This window comes from Coloeus monedula, assembly GCF_965178545.1.
Source record: "Coloeus monedula genome assembly, chromosome: 1".
NCBI classification, from domain to species: Eukaryota; Metazoa; Chordata; class Aves; order Passeriformes; family Corvidae; genus Coloeus; species Coloeus monedula.
Window position 1 is genome coordinate 14,320,732 of NC_138781.1, and position 24,919 is coordinate 14,345,650.

General features: G+C 38.4%; 1 protein-coding gene across 2 annotated transcripts in view; it reads left to right on the plus strand.

The window, feature by feature from the left end:
• The window catches only part of ITGB1 (integrin subunit beta 1), a 43,169-nt gene that overhangs the window by 9,256 nt on the left and 8,994 nt on the right, over positions 1-24,919 (plus strand). For both annotated transcript variants that reach the window (XM_082285216.1, XM_082285217.1), the window contains exons 2-14: positions 10,374-10,443; positions 10,706-10,791; positions 12,256-12,478; positions 14,499-14,669; positions 14,984-15,222; positions 16,418-16,573; positions 17,589-17,684; positions 18,507-18,596; positions 19,251-19,391; positions 19,511-19,713; positions 20,689-20,927; positions 22,391-22,613; positions 23,407-23,639. In XM_082285216.1, coding sequence (XP_082141342.1) covers positions 10,374-10,443; positions 10,706-10,791; positions 12,256-12,478; positions 14,499-14,669; positions 14,984-15,222; positions 16,418-16,573; positions 17,589-17,684; positions 18,507-18,596; positions 19,251-19,391; positions 19,511-19,713; positions 20,689-20,927; positions 22,391-22,613; positions 23,407-23,639 — 2,170 coding nt within the window. The remainder of the gene's footprint in view (positions 1-10,373; positions 10,444-10,705; positions 10,792-12,255; positions 12,479-14,498; positions 14,670-14,983; positions 15,223-16,417; positions 16,574-17,588; positions 17,685-18,506; positions 18,597-19,250; positions 19,392-19,510; positions 19,714-20,688; positions 20,928-22,390; positions 22,614-23,406; positions 23,640-24,919) is intronic.

Genomic DNA, 24,919 nt, shown 5'->3' on the forward strand with positions numbered 1-24,919 from the left:
CTGAATTAAAATATGAACAAACAACAACAGACCTAAAATCCTTCAGTATTTTGTTCTTTGCTTGTGTTAATTTTTTTGGCCAACTAATTTATTCTGATAACCTGTAAAAATAAAATCAGAATAGTTCTTCAAACTGGCTAGCTGTGTTATAGAGCATTTATAAACAATTTGTCCAAGATCAGCTTAGGATGATTGGCCCATGACAGCCTGAATTCAGGCTGGCTTAGCAGCAGAGAGCCCAGTGTAGTTTTGAAGGGCAGTCAGTTCATCAGCCACCTGCCCCTTCTTAGAAGCTGTTTCTTCAGCACTCGTCTGTCCTTGTGGAGGTCTGGTTTTCACTGAGGCTTACAGAAAGTGGCTTTTGACATGGAGGGGAAAGGGATATCTCAGGCTCCAAGCGGAGCTGACTTGGGATAGAGGTTGGGGAGGTCCCTGAGGGGTAGAGCAGGATCAGAGGTTGCTTTTTTGGAGATGCTGCAGCACTGCTGATCCTTTCAGCTTTCATCTGGGTTTTGGCTGCTGAAACTGTACCCTGAGTGTTAATGATAGCTCCTGGTGGGTGAACTCTGCCATGTAATGACTGACGAGTTTCCGCTGAGTTTGCTCTTTGCGGTGTGCCAGCTGCTGGCTTCCTGCAGTACCTGCGGCAATAGCCAGCAACACATTTGCAATTGTTTTTTCTTAAAGAAATAGATGAGTGAGACATTGTATTAACTGACATTCTCTAGCTTTTTACTTAAGAACATACTTGCCTCTGTTCTGCTTTTCTTTTAATAGAAAAGCTTGGATTAAAGTAAGTTTATCCAGATGTTGTGACAGTCATGGAGGCAATACAGCCTCGGAAGCATCATTTACAGTCAGCTGTGTAAGAGCTATATTTATATGCTTAACTAAACTTTCTATTTCCCCGTGTGGATAAACGTGAGGTTTAAGTTGCACAAAATTAAATCGTCTCTTTATGGGAGTAGTAAGCGGTGCAGAGTGTGCAGGAATTTAATACTACCCTATGGAACAGACCCCCATGCTTTCTAGAATGGCTTAAATCGTTATGTGGCATTCCTAATTGTCATCTGTCTGTGATGGAAATGCTAAACTTAGCCAAGAAGTCTTGTAGACTGGAAAGAACTATGTAAGCAAGTTAAATATTCAGTTCACACTTTCTCCCACCAAAAAAAAAAAAAAAATGGTGTTACATTTAGACTAGAGAAGAAATTAAGTTATGGCAAAAACAACTGATGGTTCTAAAAGCATTTGAAAAGTACTGAAACAACAGATTTTTAAAATTCTGTTTAACTCACATTTGTGTGAAGAGATGCTTGTAATAATGAAAATACTGAAATATTTGTTACAGAAAAATGCTTACTGATAACAGTGAGATTGGGTACAGTGATAATTCTTACACATTTCTGGAGACAACATGCTTTGAGTCAGTAAGGTTGTGGTGTACTTGAACTATTGGAAACTTATGTCTGAAGGAGCATAGAAAAGGGATATTTTTGACAGTGACAGTTTTAAGGGAAAAAAATTACTTTTTTTATTGACACATGTCCACATTGTACATTTATCCTTAAAGAGGAAGCTTTCTAGGTGTGCATGTACAGAGGTGCTGTAGATGCAGCAAACACTTTCAACCATGGTATCGGTAGCAATGGCCTTGGTGGGTTAGTGGTTTAGGCTTGGAGAGGTGCTGCCTCTGCAGGGTGCTTGCACACCAACATAAGCTGCACAGGAACAGGTTTTATTGTTTTGTCCTTTTCTAAAGTTCAAAGAGCTTCATAATGTCCTTGTAGGAATCCCAGGTTTCTGTGGGCAGGATGCACCAACATGGGATTTTATAAGCACAACAGTTGGAGAAGTGTAGAATTTAGAGCAGGAAGTAGGTATAAACTGGATTTTCAGAGAAAGGTGTAAATGTTCTCGTTTAAACTAGGTGCTAATCAATACTTAAAGCACATTGCTGATGTTTTAATGAGATATAGCTGCAAGCCTCTCAGTGTTCTGCTGGAGAACATGCAGAGTTGTATTTCTCTCCTGATTTAGTGTTGAACATTAAGCACAATACACCTGTTTGTTAGCCTAGTTTTCCAAAACAGTTATCCGAGTTGACACTATAAATTGCAGTTTGTGGATAACTGCCTGGGAAAAATATTGACATGAAAAGGAACATTTTCATGAGAAAGGGCAGCTGACTTGTCTCTTAAACAGTTTCCTATATGTGGTCATCATGCACAGGTTGCTTGTTCTTGTGAGCTGTGTCTCAGTACTACCTGCCTTTCAAGCATTCAGATGCTTTCCAAATCAACTCCTAAACTGTGGAATCTTGGCTTCAAATTATGATTCAACAGGTCAAGAAGATGTTATACAAATAGTCTCTTCGTGTGCGTTATAACCGAGCCAGGGACAAGGATCAGTAATACAGCAAAGTAGTGTTCTCAAATGAATAATGACCTGTGGTATGGTAGTACTGTGAAGATCTAGTCATGAATTACAGACTGACTGTGCACAGCAGCGTGTACACACACTGGTTGAAAAAAGGTCCTTACTTCAAAATGGTGCTGACTAACCAGTGTTAGTCCTGCCTGCACCACAGTGCTCTCCAGAAGCATGAGAACAAAGGGAAGATTGATCAAGGTTGCACTTGGGGTTTCCTGACTAGAAAGGTGAAGGCTCTTTGTCAATAGCTGTATTGTCAAGTTGCCCCTGTGCATCTTTTTCCTATTTTTTCACCTTCTGTCACCGTCGTCAGCATGAAATTTGGACGTGTGTGGGTTCTGAAATAGAAATATTTTTTGAAAAGACAAATCATGGTGTGTTTCTTGGACTGTCCTGTGCAGGGCCAGGAGCTGGACTTCAGTGATCCATGTGTGTCCGTTCCATCTCAGAATATTCTGTGAATAAATTGAGTGGGCTTTAGCAGCACTAGCCTTCTTTACAGTTTGCTATGGCACTTGTTTTTGCAAGTGATGGGTATTATTTCAGTGTGCAGGCGATTGCAGAAGTTTGTCATTAAGAGAAATTATAAATAGATTTTTCTAGTGAAAACACTTAGAGAAATACAGTGAAACACATACATGAATACAATGAAGTAAGGCATGGTATGTAATTTATCCTGCCTTAATAAGTTTGCTATGTTCCATAAAAGTCTACATTCCTTAGGCTTTTCCTGGCTTTCCAGAAGCTCCCTGGCTGCCTTTAGTTCCTTGTATTTAGGTCCTTGTATTCACTTTTAACTTGAGTCCCTCAAGAAGTCTGTATAGTTCAGATTGGTAAGGTCTGCAGTTAGAGAGGGATTTCAGCCCAGTGGGCACTGGTCAGAGTCATCATCCACGACACAGGAGGTTTGCAGTCAAGGCTCTCTTGTGTGTCTGTGAATATACATGTTCCCCTTCAGGGTAGAGCATTTGGTGAGAAAGAAATAATGGTCCTACTCCAAATCATGAACCCAGGTCTCTGGTTTTTCTCATGGACAATACGCTGTAAATATTACAGACAATAGTATCTGGAATCCCACATACCTTTTTATCTACCTCCTGCCATATGAGTCCTTCAGTGGGTAAGCTAGAGACAAAACTGTGCCTTTTGTTCTGTGTAGCAGCTTTGGCTTAATTAAAGCTCTTACTAGTATATCCTATAGGATGATAGAGCATTCCTAGGAGATGGGAATGCAAACCCTTTGGGGCTGAGGAGGGACTGGAGCCCAGTTATCTTACTTCCTGTGTATGCCACAGTACTGTAAAATATCTGGGATCCATTACCACCTTCTGTCATGTCCCAACTGGTTCTACTGCATTTTGTCTTTCTCAGTGTGGAGAGATGTCAGATAACAGAAAACCTTATCATCTGCAGTTGTTCTGAAATCACTACCTGTATTTTTTCTGGTTATAGAGGAAAAGTATGTCTTCCATCAAGAAAAATCTTCCCCATCCCAATGCTCTGCAGCCAGGCACCCAGCTTGGGCAGATTTGTTTCCATTCCATAATTCAAATCAAAACCAAAAATACTTTGCATTAAAAAATACACAGTTGCTTTTCATTCCATTGTTTAGAACTGTCAGTAAATTGAGAGCTCCTGTGAAACCCAGGAACAAATATCAGTAAATTCTATATAAAAGCAATAATACGGTCAAACCATGTGAGTCCTTGTGACGTTAGTGGTTCAGTCTTGAAGCAGCTGTGTCCTGTAGAAACTAACAAACACCCCATACTCTGGGGACACAAGATCATACCATGAACAGCCTTCCAGCTCTGTTCTCATGGGCTGTGGCCTCAGCCTGCTCATACTTGTACATGAACATTTTCATGTATTCAGCTGACAAGGCCATGTGATGTAGGTCCGCATGCTGGGATTTCAGCAAAAGACACAAGGTTAATTTAGAACCTAACACCTACTGATTTTTCCTACTGCATTCAGTCCTTTTTGGTGAATTTTAAGCGATTTGATTTCTTGGGAAATTTCTTAGAACTGTATGAATAAACTGTGGGTAGTAATGTAGTGTAACTCAGAGTCTTAGCAGTTGCGTTACTCTTCATGTTTGTCTACCTTACTGGGCATGGGAGCGGGGTGCAGTAATTTCCATGCCAGACTTGCAGAATTGTGATATCTTTTCTCATGTTTCGGACATGCAGAAATGTGTATTCTCATGTCTTTGTGGACTCCCAACCCTGCAGGGGAATCTTCTGAACCAAGAGTGACATACACTAATTGTGGCAGGTAACCTTACAGAAACATACTGGAATGGAGGAGCTGGTCTCCCTAACCTAAGCAGAAAATCAGTTTCCTAGATTTTCTTGTAATTGAAACTTAAGTCTTAACTGGTTTATGATATATTATTTTAATATGTGATGTCCTGCAATTCTCATGAGTATTTGGAAGCTTGTTTTTACTTAACTTAGAAATAAGTGACAAATTAAATCCAATGAGAAATACTGTTGATTCTTCTATGCTGTAGCATCAGGGTAGCTGAAGTGGTTATGCCTTAAAGTTTTCTCAGGAAACATTTTGAGTAAGCAGTCTTGATGTGCTGAACTTCTTGTGTACAAGTTATTTCAGTGCTAAAGAATTTTTTATTTTGCACTTCAGTCTGGGATAACATCCCATTCTTTCTTTATTACTGCACGCAGTTCAAAACTTGCTGCGTTAATGTCTGTGAAGTTGCCAGGGGCAGAAGGAACATCATGGTCTTGAGCCATGCTGTTGATAGATGTGTAGATAGATAGGCTGTTGAAGGAAGGCTTACTTCTGGCATTCCCATTTGGACTGGTGTGCTGCAAAGTCCTGCTCTTGGGACTGCACTTCTGTCGTCCATCTTGACTTTTCCCATGAAATGCACTTTCCCTACATGAGGATGCTTTGCTAGCTCATCCCTGATGATGCAAGGTCAGGAGCTGGGCCTCTGTGATGGGCAGCCATCACAGGGCTGGTCTGCATCCAGGGAACAAATAGTTTTGTAGGGCTGAGTTAAGGATTGGGTTCTTTGATTAAAATTTTTCTGGCAATTCAACCACCACTGTTTACCCCAAATCTCTGCTTGTTTAATGAGGAATGCATCATGTAGTTTCTTAATGGTGGTCCTGGAATTTATTGTGCAGTGTATTCCAACTGTACTTCAGTATCACATTAACACTGATTAAGTAAATAAGATAGCTGTGAAGGTCATAAATGAAGAATTACCAATTTAAGACTTGTGGGAAAATCTATACCACAGACATGGAAGTTTTAATCAAAAGTAACTCCTTTGTGTAAAACTTTTTTTGTATTGGTGTCTTATTCAGCAGTATGCTTCTCTCAACATAGAACAGTAAGATACCATTTTACCACTTTCATTTATAGTGAATTGCTTTTTTACAGTGAATAGTTGTATAAGCAGATATGTTTAGAGTTGTTGCATATCCAGCTAAATTGGGGATTGTAATTAATGACATCTGTTGTGTGAGTTTTGCTGTCAAGAGTATTTGCAGGTCATTGCTAGAGGTTTGTAATGTCTGTGTAATTGCTGTCCCATGTCACAAAGGTTGTTTGGTTTCTTCAGTCCCTTCTTTTCCCCCCACTTTTTTTTCAGAAATGTCAATGGGATTCATTTTGCTAGTCCATAAAATACATGCTGAAAAGTATGGCCCTCAGCTAATGCCAGGAAACCTTCTGGAGGGAGGGAAGAAGGAACTGTTTTAGCAGGGTAGCCATCAAGTCCTGAAACAGGCGTCTCCAGAGACTATTTCATTCTGCTTATTTTAGAAACGTGTCTCTTCCTGCTCCTTTTTTAACCAGAGCCTTCATGCCTGCGGGTGGGGGCTTGGCTGTGTGACCAGTGTAGTCCAGCACACAACCATGGGCTGTGTCTGAGCAGCAGGAGCTTTTGCTTCCTTGCCCCCTCCAAGTTCTCTTTTTCTCCATCCTCATCTCACCACTTCTGCCACGCCAGGATAAGCTGTTTTGTACCCAGGTAGAAGAAACAAGACCCTTTCTGTGTTGGATTAGTTTCAGACAGACCTTTTCTTGCTCCAGCTCTCCTGGTGGCTACAGTAACACTGGTATCAATCAAAAAGGAAATGAGTAAGAATAATCAGCCAGGAGGTTGATTAACAAGAGCAAATAATCAACAAGGAGCATGGGGCAGCTCTTTTAAGTGACTGTCCATCCTTGCACTGCATGAAAGTGGCTGTAAACATCAGCTCTAGGAGGAATCAATTCCATCCAGCATTTCTGAACCAAGATTTAAACCCATGAAAGCACAGCTCATGCAGAGGTGTCAGGCTGTGGGAAGCGTGAACACAAGTCCGAAAGTGTGAGCTGCATATTCATTTCCAGGTTTATAAGTGCAATTAGAGTGGTGTGTGGGGATATGAGTAAGTTGGCTGTCTGGATACTGCCTCAAAAAGTGGCGTGTGCACAACAGGTCAGCTCTTACTGCACACTGAAATGTTTCCCCTGTGGTCATTGTGTGTTTCAGTGGAAAGCTTTGCAGCAAGGCACAGTTCAGAATGCAGTAGGGGCAGATGCCATGCAGTGTTTTCCTTTGCTTGCCATCAGCTTGGTGGATACTGGATTACTGGGTCAGATGAGAAGCAGCTCAGTTGAGGGGCATAATACTGCAGCAACCTAACACGTTGTTGTTAATATTGTTTTAATATCTTTTTTCCTTGATCCCATTTGCCTGGTTAATTTTCTGCAGAGATGCTATTGCCATTCCAATAAATAAATCTATAAAGGCTTGAGTACTGTGGAGTGGTTAATTTCTAAATATCTTGATGATTAGCAGAATGTGAAGGTTCTAAATACTTAATTTGCAAATTCAAAATTCTATGGAAAAATAACCCTTTTTTCAATTGTCAGTTAATGAGTCTCTCATTTCAAAGTAAAAGCTCCAGAAATTTCCATCAAAGCTGATTTGATAAATAAAAAATTTTCTTCAAGCATTGCTGTTTGTCGAGACAGTTAGCAAAAAAAAACAACTTGGAAAGCATTGAATCCAAACATTCAAGGTTATGTCCATGTTTGTTTTCCTAAAATATTTAACAAAACTAGAGTATAGTTCACAAATATGCAGAAATAATTTTAAAATGAGTTTTTCAACAGCGCACCATTTGCAGCCTTTTTAAAAGGATCCAAATGGTGATTAAAAAAATATTAAAGAGATTTTGGTCTCTTGGCTTTGAGCTGCTTTTTTACAGGAGAAAAAAACCCACCTTTTCAAGGATTCTGGAATATTTTTCAAGGATTTAGAAAGGGGAGAACAGGTATAATAGAAAATAGTTAAATGTTGCATAAAAATATTAATTTATTTCTTGTAACAATTGCGGTTTTTTTCTGTTGCAGTCATCTGTGGTTGAACACTGACACGACATGTAGTTGTAGCTCCACCAAGGGTTTCCAAAGGCTTGCTTTGGCCATCTAGTGTACTCGGGAATTACTTGTTTGGGTTTATGCCCTCGGTGGAAAACCTGCGAGAGGGCAGTTCCCGGTGATGCCTGGGGACTTGCAGGGGAGTGCGTTTGTCGCTGCAGCGGCCGGCAGGAGGGTTGGAGGCTGAGGGTGTGTGCATGGCTTTGCTTGCATTGGACAGCAGTCAGAACTGAATCCAAACTAGCAGCTCTCTGCTCGTGTTTTCCCAGCCCTCGGCAGCTGGGAAAGCTGTTAAGCTGTGGAGGTGAAGGAAGCGAGCTGAGCTGAGCTGAGCTGAGCTGAGTGCGTAGGAGGGCAGGCCTCGCTCCGGGAGAGGCATTGGCGCAGCCATATATGGAAAAGGACATTTTCCTTGTTAACTTTACCGGGAGGCTGTGCCCAGAGCTGCCTTCATCGTGCGGATGCATTTCCACTGGAACGTTTGTCTTCCAAGTGGTCTTAATCATAGCTTTAGCACTGTGTCACATCTTTGCTGACTTATTTATATAGTCCGTGAGGACTTGCTGTGCATCCACTCTCAGTCTGCCCTAAAAAGGTGAACTGTTTATAATTTTCTCATCTAGGCTGGCAGAAAAGATGGTATTCAACTGGTGCCAGTAGCTTGGCTTTTTTCTTACTGAAAAACCCACCCTGTTCTGGGCTGTACTAAAAGCAAAACTGCTTCTCAGGTAACAAAATACCCTTTCACTTGAGGGAAGCAAGGTTTACTGAACACTACATACCATAAAACCAGGAGAGAAGGAACCTAGAAGTTGAGCAGTCTGGTAAGACCTTGCTGTCCAGACTCCTACTTTGGTAGGTGAGCTCCTAACCATGTAACCACTGCCTTTCCAAGCCTTGGTTCAGTCCCTTCATCTGTCTTCCACTTGCTCGCGTTCCTTGGGTCACCATTCCCCTCTGATCACGGTTTGTGGTTGCACAGAATGAACTTAAGTGATCACTTATAGAGGGGCTTAATAAAAGAGTGTTTCTGGAAGAGAGTTTTTGTGAGTGAAGGACTGGTCACTTGCAGCAATGTGCAGAGAGAAATTGGAGTTGCATATATGCAATAAGTAGTGTTCAAAAATTAAGTAAGATATGATTCACAGTTGAATTTTTCCTCTTTTTTAACCAGTAATTTCTTATATGCTTATGCATAACATCTATTAAAGTATTTCAACAGCATATTCTCTTAATTCTCCTGTGTCTAAACTCCACTGCCTGTCCTCTCACCACAGCATCCACTGAAGAGTGAGCCAAAATGATTTATCAGAAAAATATGAGCCATATAATACTGTTGTTGGATACAATTTGTTAGCAAAGGGTTGGCTTCTGTTTGAAACTTTCCCCATAAGATTTTGGAGTAGCCATCCCTTCTCTGATAATTCTGGCTGGATGTGCAAACTAACAACTGTGTTTCAACCCCAGATCAGTGTGCAAAACCCAAAGCTCAACTGCTGTACTAATTTGAGCATTGCTTACTTTGTTGATCATTTATGCAAAAAATAGTACATCTTCTAGAAAAATAACATGTTCGTTTTAGGAAATTCTGCCAAATTCACTTGTCCTTAGCTGTACTGCAAGATATTTGTTAGAACAAAAAGTTAGAAAGAATACTTTTGTTTCCAGGATGACTTAAAAGGCTTTAATTAGCAACAACATTTTAGGATGTCAAGGAAAACTGGCCATTATCATCTAAGTTCTCAGAATTCTTATAATGAATAAAAAATACAATTTAAAATAGTATCAAAATTTAAAAGATGTGACAACTGACTCAGGCTGACTACCTGCTATTAAAGTAGAAAAAAATTAGAAAAATTTAGCCTTTTAATTAATATTTTTAAAGCTTTTTCTTTGATATAAGTGATATCCATTAATTTTTTGTGGTCTAAAGAAGAAAAAATAGGGGCAGAGTTTATATCAAGGATGGTTTATGGTGCATATTTTGAGAGGAAATTTCTAGTTTGCTGTATAAAGTGCAGAGTAAGTCTGTAAAATGCCCTTTGAAGATTCCAAAAAAAATGTTTTGTGAACGGCCTTGGTGTTTATCTTGAAACAGAGGTGTGAGTATAGAAGCTCTGTTTCCGTCCTGTACTGCTGTGGTATCTTTATTTAGAAGTCTCTCTCCGATAACATTCAGAGCATGAATATTTTTTATAAGGTGTTAAAAAGCTTGGTTTGGGTTCTTCCCCCCAAGTGAGCAGCATTCTCAGATTTCTCATAGCTTGCTGGTTTACCTAGCAGAAGAGCATTTCAAAATAATTTGAGAAGCTACCCTGTTTGATGTCTTCTAAATACAGTGTAGCCCACAAACATGGTTTGTATTGGAGCAAAACTGTCCAGCTGGTGCAACTAAGATAATTTGATTTGCATTTGTTCCGTGTTCCTTGTCTCCTCTGAAACACAGTTATATGTCCACAGCTTCATGAATTTTTTTTTCCCGCTTACTCATTACAACAAATCATCCAATTTGGTTTTTTGGTTTTGTCTTCCAGGCTAATTTCAAATGGCTCACATGTGCTGGCATTCTCTGTTGCTTGATATGGCATGGATTTGCTCAGCAAGGTAAGGCACTATCTGATTGCACTGCGGTACTTCAATGCTGCTTTAAAATTGTGTCTGTTCAGCAGTTACTTAGGTGGATAAATACATCCTCACTAGACAAGTGCTAATGGCAGTAGGTCAGTCATATCTCATGTTAATGACCTGTTTGTAGTTGGAACTTAATTTACAAAGCCATAATGAAACAAAGTGAAATGCTGTTGTTGTAAACACCTTTTTATAAATGAAGTGACGGATTTGTGTTCCTCTTTGTGTTCCTGGCAAGGTGGAAGTGACTGCATAAAAGCTAATGCAAAGTCATGTGGAGAATGTATACAAGCAGGACCGAACTGTGGCTGGTGTAAAAAAACAGTAAGTGTTGCAAAATTCTTTTTATGGCTCGGTTTTTTCCCTTGGTTTCAAACTTCTGTATAGAAATGTCTGTTTTCATTAATAGTAGTTTCCTCTAGTTCTTCAATTCAATACTTACTTGTACTTAAAAAATCAAATACTGTGATTTTCTGGTTTGAGTATAGATGTTTTTCACAATGTGTTTACTTCTCCTTTTCTGAATCCTAAGTGTATACAGAACCTATAGGCCGTCTCATAGTTACTTAAAATGGCTCCAACGTGGAATCTGTCTGGGTATGCTTAATTATATTCTTCTAGTGAGATTAGAGTAAGAGCTAATTTTAGACAGATGTAGGTGGAGTAGGGAAAGAGATTGAAGGGGGTTTTTCTTCTAAAAGAAAGATTTTCAAATTTTAGTTTTCTATTGTTGGTAGATTTGAGGAGTAGGAGATAGGTTTGTGTGAGTGGGTGGTTTGTTTCATTATGAAACAAAAAGTATTTTCTTAAGAAAAATTAAGTTCAGGAAACTACAAAATATAAGGTACAAGCAGTATATGCTGATGTATCTTCTTCGGGTTAGAAAGAGAAGAAAATGTTTTCTGTAGCTCTTCTTTGGTTTGTTATTGGAAACTGAGAAATTGTGTTTCTTGCTAGGAGATGATAATGTATCTTTATTTCTATATACTGCCTACTTACTATTCACCAAACCAGCTTATAAATTTGCAACATTTAATTAAACTGACGAATTTTATAATTTGGCCTTGAGCTGTCAGATTTCTTGTAGGTCTGTGTCATCAAAAACCAACAAGCTTTAGTATACATTTATTTATATGCATATTTTGGGGATGGGGGCAGAAACAGAATTGTCAAGTTTCTCAAGTAGAAGCCTTATTTATTTATATTTGAGGTTAAAGCTTTCTTAAGGTTTGAGGTAAGGATAATTTGTTCTGAACAAAGTTAAGGATTGGTCTTGCTTATGGGTGTTGCTTTCAGATGGAATTTCCCCGAAATAAGAGTTGTCTGTCTTTGCCCTGCTATGTCAGCATATAGCTATTACTTTGTTGTGGAGTACCAAAGTACATTTGCATAAGCTTAATTAAAAAGGAAAGAATGTTAAACGCAGGCTATATAAGTAGGTTCACATTATTGGCAACTATGTGAAAATGTTTTTCCACTTCCAGTCGCTTTTAGAGTAGCCAATTTAAACAGATGTCCCACTTCTGATGGAGGTGACATTGGGCTTTATTTTTTTTTTTTCATCTTACTTTTATCTTATACACAGATAAGTAGATGCAAACTCCTGGAGTAAATAGTAGGCACTGAATGTATTTAGTATAATTTAATATATTTCAAGACTATGTGTTTTATTACTGAACTTGGGAAAAAAAAAAAAGATGGAATCATTGTAGGAAGAGCAGTTGTGGGAAGAATATAACAATTTGCACATAGCTGTAAACTTAGTACTCTTTTGCTTGTGTTTTCTAGGACTTTTTGCAAGAAGGAGAGCCAACATCTGCCCGGTGTGATGACTTGGCAGCACTGAAGAGTAAAGGCTGCCCTATGGAAGATATAGAAAATCCCAGAGGCAGCAAACAGGTGCTCGAAAATAGAGAAGTAACGAATCGTAAGAAAGGTGCTGCAGAGAAACTGAAACCAGAAGCCATTACACAGATCCAGCCACAGAAATTAGCACTGCATCTAAGAGTCGGTAAGGACAGTTTTGTCCCACTTTTGGGATGGTTTTTCTGTCACCACCGCATCTGCATGTTTTGATTTGAATGTGTAACCATTTTGTTACAGAAATGACTGTTGTTCAGATAGTGTGAATGATAGCAGAGCCATTGAGTTCAGCTCCAGGTGTTTAGATACTCCAAATACTGTTTGATTTTTAAGAAAGATTAGATATTATCACTTGTTCTATTTTTACAATAGAACTTAGGAGAAAATTGATACAACATGGAATGATAGATATATCAGAAATGTAAAATTGTTTTGTTTTCAGTATTTTGTAGTTGATTTTCTACACTGTGCTTCATAGGATGAAAGTAGAGGAGTCAGCAAAAACTTAAAGTTAAATGATGAGAGCATTTCCTTTTGCTTGAAGTGCTGCTGTTACATGAAGTCTGTGTGTCTGAACAAAGTGGTTTTGTAGTTATGCAGCACAATTTTCGGATTGCTACATAAAATACCTTCCAGAGGCTAAAGATGTGGACACAGGACCACAGTAATGAAAAAAACAAAGTAGTTATGTACCATTTCTAGCCCCTAAAGAGAACTTTATCTTGTGATAAAGTGAGGGGGACAGGGGAGGAACAAGGCTAGTGGCTCACTTGAGCACAATGGAGATTGTCCTTAAGGAGAGTTCTTGGGTACTGTAGACTCGTTGAACAGCTGCCTTGTATTTTCCTGGAAGCAGAACTTGTATTTGGGATCAGCTGCTCAGTGGTGGTTGCAGTAATAATTGGAAGGTGATGTTAAGCAGGCTCAGTGTGATGCAGAGAGGAAAGTAATGAAAATTATTTTGCAATTTTGATATGGCTCCTATTTATTTCTAATGTGACCTTTTTTGCTTCAAACCAAATTATTGTTCTTCTGTTGACACAGAGGTTTCTTGATCAGAACATAGCAGAGACCTGGGCAACCAGAATCTAATTACCCAAATGATTGTTACTCTGTTTATAAGCACTTTTCTTGGTGTAAGTTCTCTGAGGGACCATGTGCTTGCAGAGGGGGACACTTGCTTTCTGTACAGGGTTTTCGAAATATTAGCTAAGGAAAATCTAAACAGATTTTTGTGGTTGTTTTTTGTACTATGGCTTTTTTTTTCCCCCTTTGTTTTGTTGGGGTTTTTTTTGTGAAAACCATATTATATAGCTGTATGATCCATATGGTGTTCACTTGCCCATTTAATGGTTTTCTCACTTTTCTGATTTTGCTGATGTTTAGCAAATGTTTCCTTATTATTAAGCAAACTTAAGCAGCAGCAATACTACCATTTAAGTTCAATGACTGAGGGGAGCAGGAAATCCTATTGATTCTATTCGTTATTTCATATATATAATAGGCAAAAGAATATTGTTCCATTTTCTGGGAAAGGGGGTGTGTGGTATGTGTGTGTAATTCTTCTGCACTGTCTCTCAGCATCAGAGTGAGACTACATTCTTCTATGGGCAAAATGCAGGGTCTGGGCTCACAATCACAGCACATAGTAACTTGCCATTCTCTCGCTGCCATTTCTGTGCTCTGAGCTTGGTAGATGCAAAGCAACTTGCAATATTTCATCCAGAACTAATTTTTCTTTTATAAACCTGTTGAAACAATGTGGTTTGTTAACTTCTGAGAATTACTGAAGTCATTTTGGATGAAAATAGATGTTGAAAATTTGTGCTATTAGGTCTTACCAGAACCTTGTTAGAATGACTGCAAGTTTTAAGATTTGAAATTGCAGCAACTACAAGAAGCTTGTTTTTTGACAGGCTAATATTTTCTGTGGGGAGATAAAGTACCTCAGAAATATGAAGTTGAACATTTGAAAGAAACACTCATTGACATTTTTTTCATCCTAATTCGATGTTAAGTATTTCAATTAACAGGAGAAAAAAATCACTTGCCTCTAATTCAAAACCTTCATAAATATTTACAAACCTTTCCTTAGAAAGGCATTTTTATTGCCAGTGCAGTTGTGGAATTTTTAATGGTTTCTATTTGTTGTTTAATCTCTGGAACAGGGGAACCCCAAACATTTTCATTAAAGTTCAAGAGAGCTGAAGACTATCCTATTGACCTTTATTATCTTATGGACCTCTCCTATTCTATGAAAGATGATTTAGAGAATGTGAAAAGTCTTGGAACAGCTCTGATGTTAGAGATGGAAAAAATAACTTCAGACTTTCGGATTGGTAAGAAAGATTTGCCTATTCTAGAAAAACAATAAGTAAACTCTCAAAGTTTCCTTCCTGATGTTTTTCACATGACTGTATATGAAGAGTAATTTTTTTTCTCAGTTTAGCAGTATTATGGCAGATGTTCTAATACACAGAACCTGTTGAACAGCATAAAAGTATTTGGTGTTGATGGAGAAGGTGAGACATAAACAAGTATAAGAGCTATTTTTGATGTCAGTTCAGCTATATTGCATTTGAATTCTGTTGTGTCATAATACAAATTAGACTTCCATTCTTCAACTTACAGGGATTTTATTGTTCTGTCTTAGGTTTTGGCTCTTTTGTGGAGAAAACTGTGATGCCTTATATAAGTACAACACCAGCCAAACTCAGAAATCCTTGTACAGGGGACCAGAACTGTACAAGTCCATTTAGCTATAAAAATGTGCTTAGCCTTACCAGTGAAGGAAACAAATTCAATGAACTTGTAGGTAAACAGCACATTTCTGGAAACTTAGATTCTCCTGAAGGTGGATTTGATGCAATCATGCAGGTTGCAGTTTGTGGGGTAAGTGTGTATTACTCTTTTTTTACTGCTCTATTAGACAAAATTGTTTGAATGCAGCCTTAGTGTTTTATGGTGGTTGGCATTTGATTATGTCACCTCCTGCAAGCAAGACTGGGTAGGTGAGGAAGAGCTCTAGTGAGTGAATGAAACTGGGAAATGCGAAAGTGCCAAATAGAGCTCGTGATCACAGCACACAGAGACAAAGATTTTTAAGTTTGCTGTAGAGTAAGAGTCAGGTTCTGCTTAAAAGTGTATGAAATCCTGAGTAAGCAGTTGTTCTCAGATTACTTTAAAGGTCTGTAAGCTCCTTGTAATTGTGGTTGCAGAAATCTGGTGTATTGTGACTTCTACTAGTTTCTCAGACAGAAGTAGATGGAAAACTGTTATTTATTTTTGGAGGCCTAAGGATTCTTTGTTTCTGTCATTTTGAGAGACTATTCTATGCACCTGTACAAAATGGATTCCCAAAAAAGCGATATCCAAGTTTATTTCTTTGTTACCACATTATTTTTGCTGTTGATCAATGGATTCAAGACTTTCTGAAATGATCTGGATTCTTAATTTAAAAGTGCAGTGTTAATCATGAGCCTTCTAGGGTTTTTTTGGTGGCAACTGGTATTATATTACACTTTTACATGGTCTTCTCTCCTGAAATTAGCTAGGGCTTCAGCCCCATGGAAAAAATTTTAAAAATAGGAAAGCTTACATAATTAGGCCCTGCAGTTGTGGGCCAGGATGCTCATGGGCCAGTCCTCTGGCAAGCACTGTGCTGGGTGCAGATCTGCACTAGGTGGGCAAAGCCTGATGATTCTTCAGAGCCTAATGCTGGGCAGTTCAGTACTGTAGCGACACTGCACACCAGTGTCCTGGGGCTGCCTGGTCATGGCATGGCAGTGGACTTGGCACTGAAGAGCTGGGCTGATGGGCCTGATTTCTAAAACCTCTTCAGATACTCTAATGAGAACTGAGCAGGGTCTGTCCCAAAAAGAATCTTTCTTGCCTTTGATGAAAAACCTGCAGCAGATGCAAGTGCTTCCAAGGTTTGCATGAATCAGTGTTTTCCATGGTGACACTGCAGTGTGGCTTCTCCTAAATCTGTCTACTTTTTCCATGCATTTCTCTCTCAAGTGTTGGTCCCCAATGCTTTAAAATAAATTGGTACAAAATACTAAAATCTGGTTTTGTTTTTCCCAAGGAACAAATTGGCTGGAGGAATGTTACAAGGCTATTAGTGTTTTCCACGGATGCTGGATTCCACTTTGCAGGAGATGGTAAACTTGGTGGAATTGTTCTACCAAATGATGGGAAATGTCATCTGGAAAATAATGTGTACACAATGAGCCACTATTACGTAAGTCTTTATATCATCTTCTAGGGAAATGAATATTTTATGATGCTTAAGCTCAAAAGATCTCATTGGGTCATCAGATAAAATTTCAGACCATTATGTTTCAGAAAATGTATCTGTTTCCATCAAGTGACTTTAGCTTAACTAAAGAATTGAAGTGCAAGAATTAATCCAGTCTTAACTGGAAAATTTCAAGAAATGGCAACTTTCATACTATGATTATGTGTTGTTGGATTTTAACCTTTTTGATAACTAATACTCCTGCATATCACACAGAATCACAGAATATTCTGAGTTGGAAGGGATGCATAAGGGTCATAGTCGAACTCTTAAGTGAATGGCCTGTATGTCCACTGGAAAACTGTGGTGGCTGTCCCATTATTTTATAATTTCACCAGTCTTCATGTTCATAATAGTTTACTAGTGTGAAAAATACTATCAAATATCTCCTTGAATAGTTTTTTAAGACTGAAATCTTATGATGCAAAGTTCCTGGTACACGTATGGTTAACATTGCCTTCATGGTTTATTGAAAGGGAGATTAGGCAAAAAGTGGAAAGAGAAACATTTACCAGATGGGGGTAACCACAATAAGCTTTACCAAGTTTGTGTGTTCATAATATTCCTAACTTTGAGTGAAAATTGTTCAATAAAAACCTAAAATTAATTCAGTTTTATTTCATCATTTCTTTATGAAACACTGCAAGAAGTAGTGGTTTTGAGGGACTGAAGAGAATTTTCTGAGAATATTAAGATCAAGGATTTAACTTTATATATGACATGGAATGTGATAATGTCTATGAAGAAACACCTGTCTTCATGGGGCATTCATGAAATCTTACCAATGCCTGTTTGTTTTCAGAGGTTGTTTTGCTTTAGAATTGTGATGTGAGCTGGGTAGGTAGGAGTTGTATGTATGTTTCTTAAGATTATTTGTATTTATGATGTCAGAGTCTTTCTGCTTATTTTCTAGAAGTGTGTCTCAAATTTGAATTTAATTTTATGCTTGATTTTTTAGGATTATCCCTCTATTGCTCATCTGGTACAGAAACTTAGTGAGAACAATATTCAGACAATCTTTGCTGTTACTGAAGAGTTTCAGGCAGTCTATAAGGTAAAGAAATTACTCTAAAGTCATTAAAATTGCCTTATTTGAAATTAAAATAATTGTGAAAATAAGTGATCATGGAAGTAATATTTTGCTACCCACATACATTATTATTAAGCTTTTTTACTTGTTCAAATCAGAACTGACTGTGTGTGTAATTTCCAATGAGAAAGTGCCCCTTCTCCTTACTGCTCTTCATAGGTATGAGGGAGTGGAGAACACATTTGCAGTTCTAATTTTTGTGAACATTTTTACAGCAAAATTGCTGAGTGGGGTGTGGACAGTGAATCAGGGGACATACTTATGAAAGAACATATTTTGTCTCTTGTGCTCTATTTATATACCCCATGTTTAAAATTAACTAAACTGCTGGATGTGATTGTGCAATAGGAAATGACTGTGTAAAGGACATGCATATTTTTCCTTCTTTTAATCTGTTTTTTTGGTTTTGGGGTTCTTTTTTAAACTGTATTCAAATTGGTTTTTCTTTTTTGTTGGAAAAAGATGCCTGCCTATTTTTAATGTATTCTAAGTGTGGTTGAAGAGAGATTGTGTGTGGTCAACTTGTACAAGAGAAGGGCTTAGTATTCTGTTGCCAAATGCAGAGTGAAAATGCAAAGGAGAAGAAAAGGCTGCATGTTTGTGCTAGTAGGGCTGTGTATAACCTCAAAAATTGTGATCATTTCTGGCAACACAGCTTTATTTTCTGAAGTACTTGATCTTGACTAGTTAATCCACTAACGCATTTTATCACCATTTATATTATAAATTATACTTTGTTTGCTCATAAGATGGTAATTTTCCTTCTGTTTTTGTAAATATTGAAAGGAACTGAAAAATCTGATACCAAAATCAGCAGTGGGAACATTGTCTTCAAATTCCAGCAACGTGATTCAGCTGATCATTGATGCATACAATGTAAGTTCACACTTTATTCGGGATGTATTAATTTTTCTTGCTCCTAAGTTTTTCAAGCAGAGATCCCAAGGTGGATTAGTTAGTATAGTACACTATAAATATACTCCATTGCTGTAAAACCACACTAAACATTCAGACTCTATGGCAATAAGAGGTTAGACGAGTAAAAAGATACGCTCTTAAAGCCATTTAAAATGGCATTACAAAGTAGAGTTATCATCCACGTTTTCCATTTCAAAAAATAAAATTCACAACCAAAACCCACACTGTTTCTTTAGTATCTCCACTTTTATCTTCTTTCCAAGTGTTAGCAAAAAAGGCCATTTTGCTGGGTTGATCCCAAAATATTTTCTTCATTGCTGCATTGTGTATAAATGAGCCTCACTTCTCCTTTGGGGTAGATGAGGTAAACAAGTGCCTCCAACATCTGTGGAAAGCTGCCCTGACCCTGTAACAGGTTCAGACATGAGAAGGGGTCACCACGGCATGACTTTGGGCAGCTCTGGGCTGGTGTTTCTCAGCACATTGGAACTTAAATAATTCCAGTGTGCCTGTGGGGTTGGTGCTTAGACTGGACGTAGCTGTATAATGTCTGTTCTTTAGCAAAATGCTTCTGCAAGTCAGTTTGAAGTTAGGTAATAACTGTTGTTTCAGTCCCTTTCTTCAGAGGTTATCCTGGAAAATACTAAGCTACCAAAAGGAGTGACAATCAGTTACAAGTCTTTCTGCAAGAATGGAGTGAATGACACACAAGAAGATGGAAGGAAGTGCTCTAACATTTCAATTGGAGATGAGGTAACTCAGAGTATATGTGCTGCTACTCAAATACAAAATGCATTTAAAGTGTCCAACACAGCATTTGTATAGACAAAACTCCTCTTAGTAACATGGTACTCCACGTCTTTTTTTTGCAGGTTAGATTTGAGATTAATATAACAGCTAATGAATGTCCAAAGAAAGAACAAAATGAAACAATTAAAATTAAACCACTGGGATTCACTGAAGAAGTGGAAATTAATCTCCAGTTCATCTGTGAGTGTCAGTGTCAAAGTGAAGGAGAACCTAACAGTCCAGCCTGCCATGCAGGAAATGGAACATTTGAATGTGGTGCATGCAGGTAAATAAAAAGATACTTTCTTTATTTTTCTAAAAGAGAAATATGAGCAAGATCTTTGTTTCCTTAATTAGGGTTTACTTGGGTTTACTTGTTTTTTAGTGAAAGGACAATAATTGCTGTTACAGGCCTGTTTCTTTTAGGATATTTTGAAATACTGCCATATCTCTGCAAATAATCCCTATGCTTAAATATTGATCATTCGATCAGCATTATTGTATGAGTCAGAATTCAAATTTGGCCTTGAGTCAGCACTTTAAAGGATATAGGTCAGTTTTTGATGTTCCTTTTTAAATAAGGATACCAGATTTTCCCATCTATGTGTAGAAAGACTTCTCATACTTGGTGTCACTGTCACTGGTGTCCACTTGGTTTCCTGTGGGCAAAAACTGGCCTGTGGGTAAGCACAGCCTTCTGTTTTTGTAAATGCAGCAGTTTCCCAGTGATCTATTGTCTCTGATGGACACCACATAACATTTTGTCAATCACTGATGGGAACAAGAGCAACCTCCATTTGCTCATCAATATCTTACCCTTGATAATGAGAAGTGCTGGTCCCTGAAGATCTCAGCTCAGCAGCTCTGAAGATCATCTACTCTCCTGCTTAATTCATAGGAAATCTTTTCATTGAAGTATGACAACAGCTACAGTGAACAGTTGCTGTCACTTGAGAAATAATTATTGTTCTGTCACATGAGAGAGGGATTAATGATTATATGTCAGTTTAGTTAGAGGGAGTGACACATAGTTTCTCACCTGGAATATCAGGTAAAATAATCAGAATAAGAGCAGCTTAGTCCAGTTTGTTTCAGTGCCTTGGTACGTAGGTGTCAGCTGGAAACCTCATTTGAAGTTTAAGTTGTAACATCCCTTGAGAGTGTAGCCACTTTTACTCCTGTTCTTTGTGCTATTCTTGTGGCCTTTTTTTGTGTGACTTTCAATTAAGATTACATTTTCAGTCATGTTTTTACCTTGCAGATGTAATGAAGGACGTATTGGAAGACTATGTGAATGTAGCACAGATGAAGTAAATAGTGAGGACATGGATGCTTACTGCAGGAGAGAGAACAGTACAGAAATCTGCAGTAACAATGGAGAATGCATTTGTGGACAATGTGTGTGCAAGAAAAGGGAAAACACCAATGAGGTGTATTCTGGCAAATACTGTGAATGTGACAACTTCAACTGTGATCGATCAAATGGTTTAATCTGTGGAGGTGAGAGATGCTTCAGCTTTCTGCAGGCAAAGCTGGTCAGCAGTTTATAGGTCTATCTTCTCTACCCAGTGAAGTAGGGATACTTAGCTAAAAGATCATAGCCACTTGATACCAGAGATGAGAGTATCCACAGATTTAGTGATTGCAAACACTTGTCTATTAATTAAACAGCCCTCTGAACATGTAGTCTGTTAATGCACATTTCACCTTCCTTGAATCACAGGTCCAAGAAGGGTGTAAAGTGAACTTGACTTCTGCTGTTTATTGCAGAGTTACCCTCAGGTATTACAGTAAAGCAGGCTGAGACAGCTGTCCTGAGATTGTAATGTTATACTGGCTCAGTGTAACCACTGTGTCAATAGAAAGAGAGAATGCCCTCAGCTTGCTTTTAATAGTGAGTGCTTGACTTTGGTGCTTGACAGGATACCAGTGAACTGCTTGACACTGTTCTGAAAGGTAAGTGAAGACTAGAATGTGCAAAATCCAGAAAAACCCCTTAAGCTCTTGAAGCAAGACTTTGATGATAGTTAATTCCTGAAATCAAAAGCAATTTAAATAACCATTCAGCAGCTAATGTCTAAATTATTTTGCTGTTTTGCATGTGGAAGTATCCAGTAGGAGCATAACTACTACCTCAGTGTTGTCTGTGATACAAAAATAAAACAGAGAAGCTGCTAAGATCTGAGTGATGAGAATACCTCATTTGTCTGATTTGCTTAGAATCCACTATTGCCCACCAGTTCCACAAGGGATGGGAGCAAAGGTTCTGGTGCTCCAGAATATACAGGAAATAAACAAAATACATAGGTGACAGGAAAGTGTTGACTGAAACACTTTATTCTCAGTGGAGAAGGAGGGGTGTAGCCAAAGATCTTTCTTTGTTATCCAGACCAAGATAAAGGCATCTTGTTTCCTGTATTGGGAGTGTAAGGAGCATGAAGTTGGGTTGGGTGTGTGAGGTCAGAAGTACAGCAGCTGAACATTGGTGTCTTCTGGAGGCAAAGCTGTTTCATTTTTCTGTGTTTTGAATACTCAGTGCATTCCTCATCTTTTTAAGTCTTGATTTATACGTTTGTATAGTGATAGATAACAAAGACAGGAGCAGTCAATTTATCTGTATGCATGCAAAATTGTGAATTGAAGCAGTGCTGTAATGTTCTCTACCAGGGGATATGGTCATCACATTATACTGTTCTTGATCTGATTTCCCAAGTCTTGTTATTTTGTTTATGAAAGGAAATCCAAATGTAGGAGAATGGGAAAAGGGGAGAAATGCCTGCAAGTAGGTTTTCAAGGAGCTGAAATTTATTTTGTACCTCTTAATTCATTAGTCTTCATTATCTCTCCACCATGGTTTCTTTTTCATTTATCTACCCTGAGGTGGTAAAATTTATTTCTCACTGTCACAGATTTTATGTTTTGTACTAGACCTGATTTCATTGCAATACCTTTTGGCTGCACAGGAAACGGGATCTGCAAGTGCAGAGTGTGCGAGTGTTTCCCCAACTTCACTGGCAGCGCCTGCGATTGTTCCTTGGATACTACACCATGTATGGCATCTAATGGGCAGATTTGCAATGGAAGAGGAACCTGTGAATGTGGCACCTGTAACTGTACAGATCCCAAATTCCAAGGCCCCACATGTGAAATGTGTCAGACTTGCCTTGGTGTCTGTGCAGAGCACAAGTACGTACCTAAAAAACCAAGTCCCAGCATCTGTGCATTGGAGTTAGTGATGTTTATATGTGAGGATTTTCAAAACAAAGCTTTTGATAGTTAAAACTACAGCTAAGCTTTTTGATTAAAACTTTTATTCTGAAATACTATTAAAAAAGACTAACCTGACTGTCAAAAACTAAACCTAGTCCTGTGTGAGCCAGTGAAATTTGCATCCCTCCCTTTGGAAATCCAGGTTTTTAGAAACCTAGCATTTTCTGTATGAAAACTTTGAAATAAGTTTAGGATTAGTGGCTGAGCTGATTCCTGTGCAACTGACTTAGTGCTGAGGAAAAACCTTGGTCTTTCTAGTATAAAAGTCCTGTTCAATCTACTTTTTTCAATTAATTTTTCAGTGATAGCCCACTGTAAAGCTTGTCACTCAGTTTGTTCTTTTTAACCTGTGTCTCAGACACTGTTCCACTGTAAATACCCTGTTCTTACAGTGCCTTTTCTGATAGTATTCATTTTCCAGGTAGAGGTGTTGAAAAAGTTTGGGGTTTTTTCTGTCCTTGAAGCTTGTAGGTCATTCAGGGAAAGAGGAATTTGTGAAAAGGGCTTTTGTTAATCTCAAGGTACATAAATGTTCTGACTGATAAAAAGCCGTCTCTTGATTTATTTTTTCCTAACCTTTATGGCAAAAGGGTTGGTTTTTCTTGGGCTTTTTTCCTTACATTTTCTCCTTAACATTTCTTTAGATTAAATGCAAGAAATCCTCCATGAACACATTCAAAAGCACTGCTTCTGTTTTGTCCTTCCCCAGGGACTGTGTTCAGTGCAGAGCTTTCGATAAGGGAGAGAAGAAGGAAACGTGTTCCCAGGAATGTATGCATTTCAACATGACGCGGGTGGAGAGCCGGGACAAGCTGCCGCAGCCCGGCCAGCCCGATCCCCTGTCCCACTGCAAAGAGAAGGATGTTGATGACTGCTGGTTCTACTTCACTTACTCTGTCAACTCAAATGGTGAAGCCAATGTCCACGTGGTGGAGACCCCAGGTAGGAACATGATGTTGCCTGTTCCTCCTTTGTTGTTAATTTGTGCAGTTGTTGGGTGCTACAAAGTACCTCTGGTTGATTGGGGTGAGTTGAAAGCATTCAGAAACAGATACCTGTTCCCTGAGTGATAGTTGTGCATGTCTGAGTGGCTTTAGAAAAATGTAAGTCTGCTAGATCTAGATTTTTCAAACCCTTGGGCTGACAGAAACAGATTCTGTTTTTTAAAAGCAGAAAGTCAATCAGTCATGTATATTTGTTGAAACATTTCCTGTTTGCACTTGATGTACCTTCAGGCTTATTTTATCTCTCCTGTAGCAAGTCCTATTTAGATGAAGGTTGATAATTTTTTTTTTACTAGGCTTGTGCTACAGGTTATAAACAATGGTGTCTGTGGGGTTTTGTTGCTTTTTTCTTTCCCTTTTCTGAATAATTTGGGATCAGTCCACATAAAATTGTGTACCATGTTGCAAACTGCTTGAATTATTTTATGCTGGCAACCTTTGCTTTTACTTAACTGAGGTATCTTAAATAATAGATCCCAAAAGCATTTTGCTTAGTTAATCCTTAATAGATCAATCTTCTAATAGAAAAAAAAGTGAAAACAATTCTATAGCTCCATCAGTAATTTACCATTTATTTACCAAGAGTATTGTTAGTTTGAATCACTGGATGTTGCATCTAACAGTACAAAATTTATGGTTTTGTACATTAGCAGTTTGTGGTCTCCTGATTTTTATAAGCCTGATAGAAAATACACACCTTAGAGATTTAGTGCTGTATTATATGCTTGAGGAATTTTCAGAGTTGATAATTTTGATGATCATCACTTAACACAGGCCAGTGGCCAGGGGCTTTTAGAAATAAATACTGCTTCAATTCAGAATGTTTTAAATTCTTTACAAATGTAGTCCATAGTATAGGGGAGAAACTTGAGCACTGTCTCCTAGGACAAGCCATACATGTCCTATGCTTTTGAGGCCTAATCTTTTCTTCATGTATAAACTTCTGTTGCCTTAGCTCAGAGGTGAATCAAGCCCATCATGTACGAGGAGGCACCTTAATTTTGTGCCATACAAGTGCTGAAGGAACAAGCTCTGGCCAGTAGAGCTGTATTCTGTGGAGCAGACACTTGTTCCTTAACTCCCAAGGAATTCCTTGTCGTGTCCCTTCCCACTTCCCTCACTCTTGCAGAGGCAGCTATGAAGATAAGGAGTCTGCAATGTGGGGGAAGCTGTGCTTTGTTGACAGTTGTTCTATTGCACAGGAATTGCATTAATTTG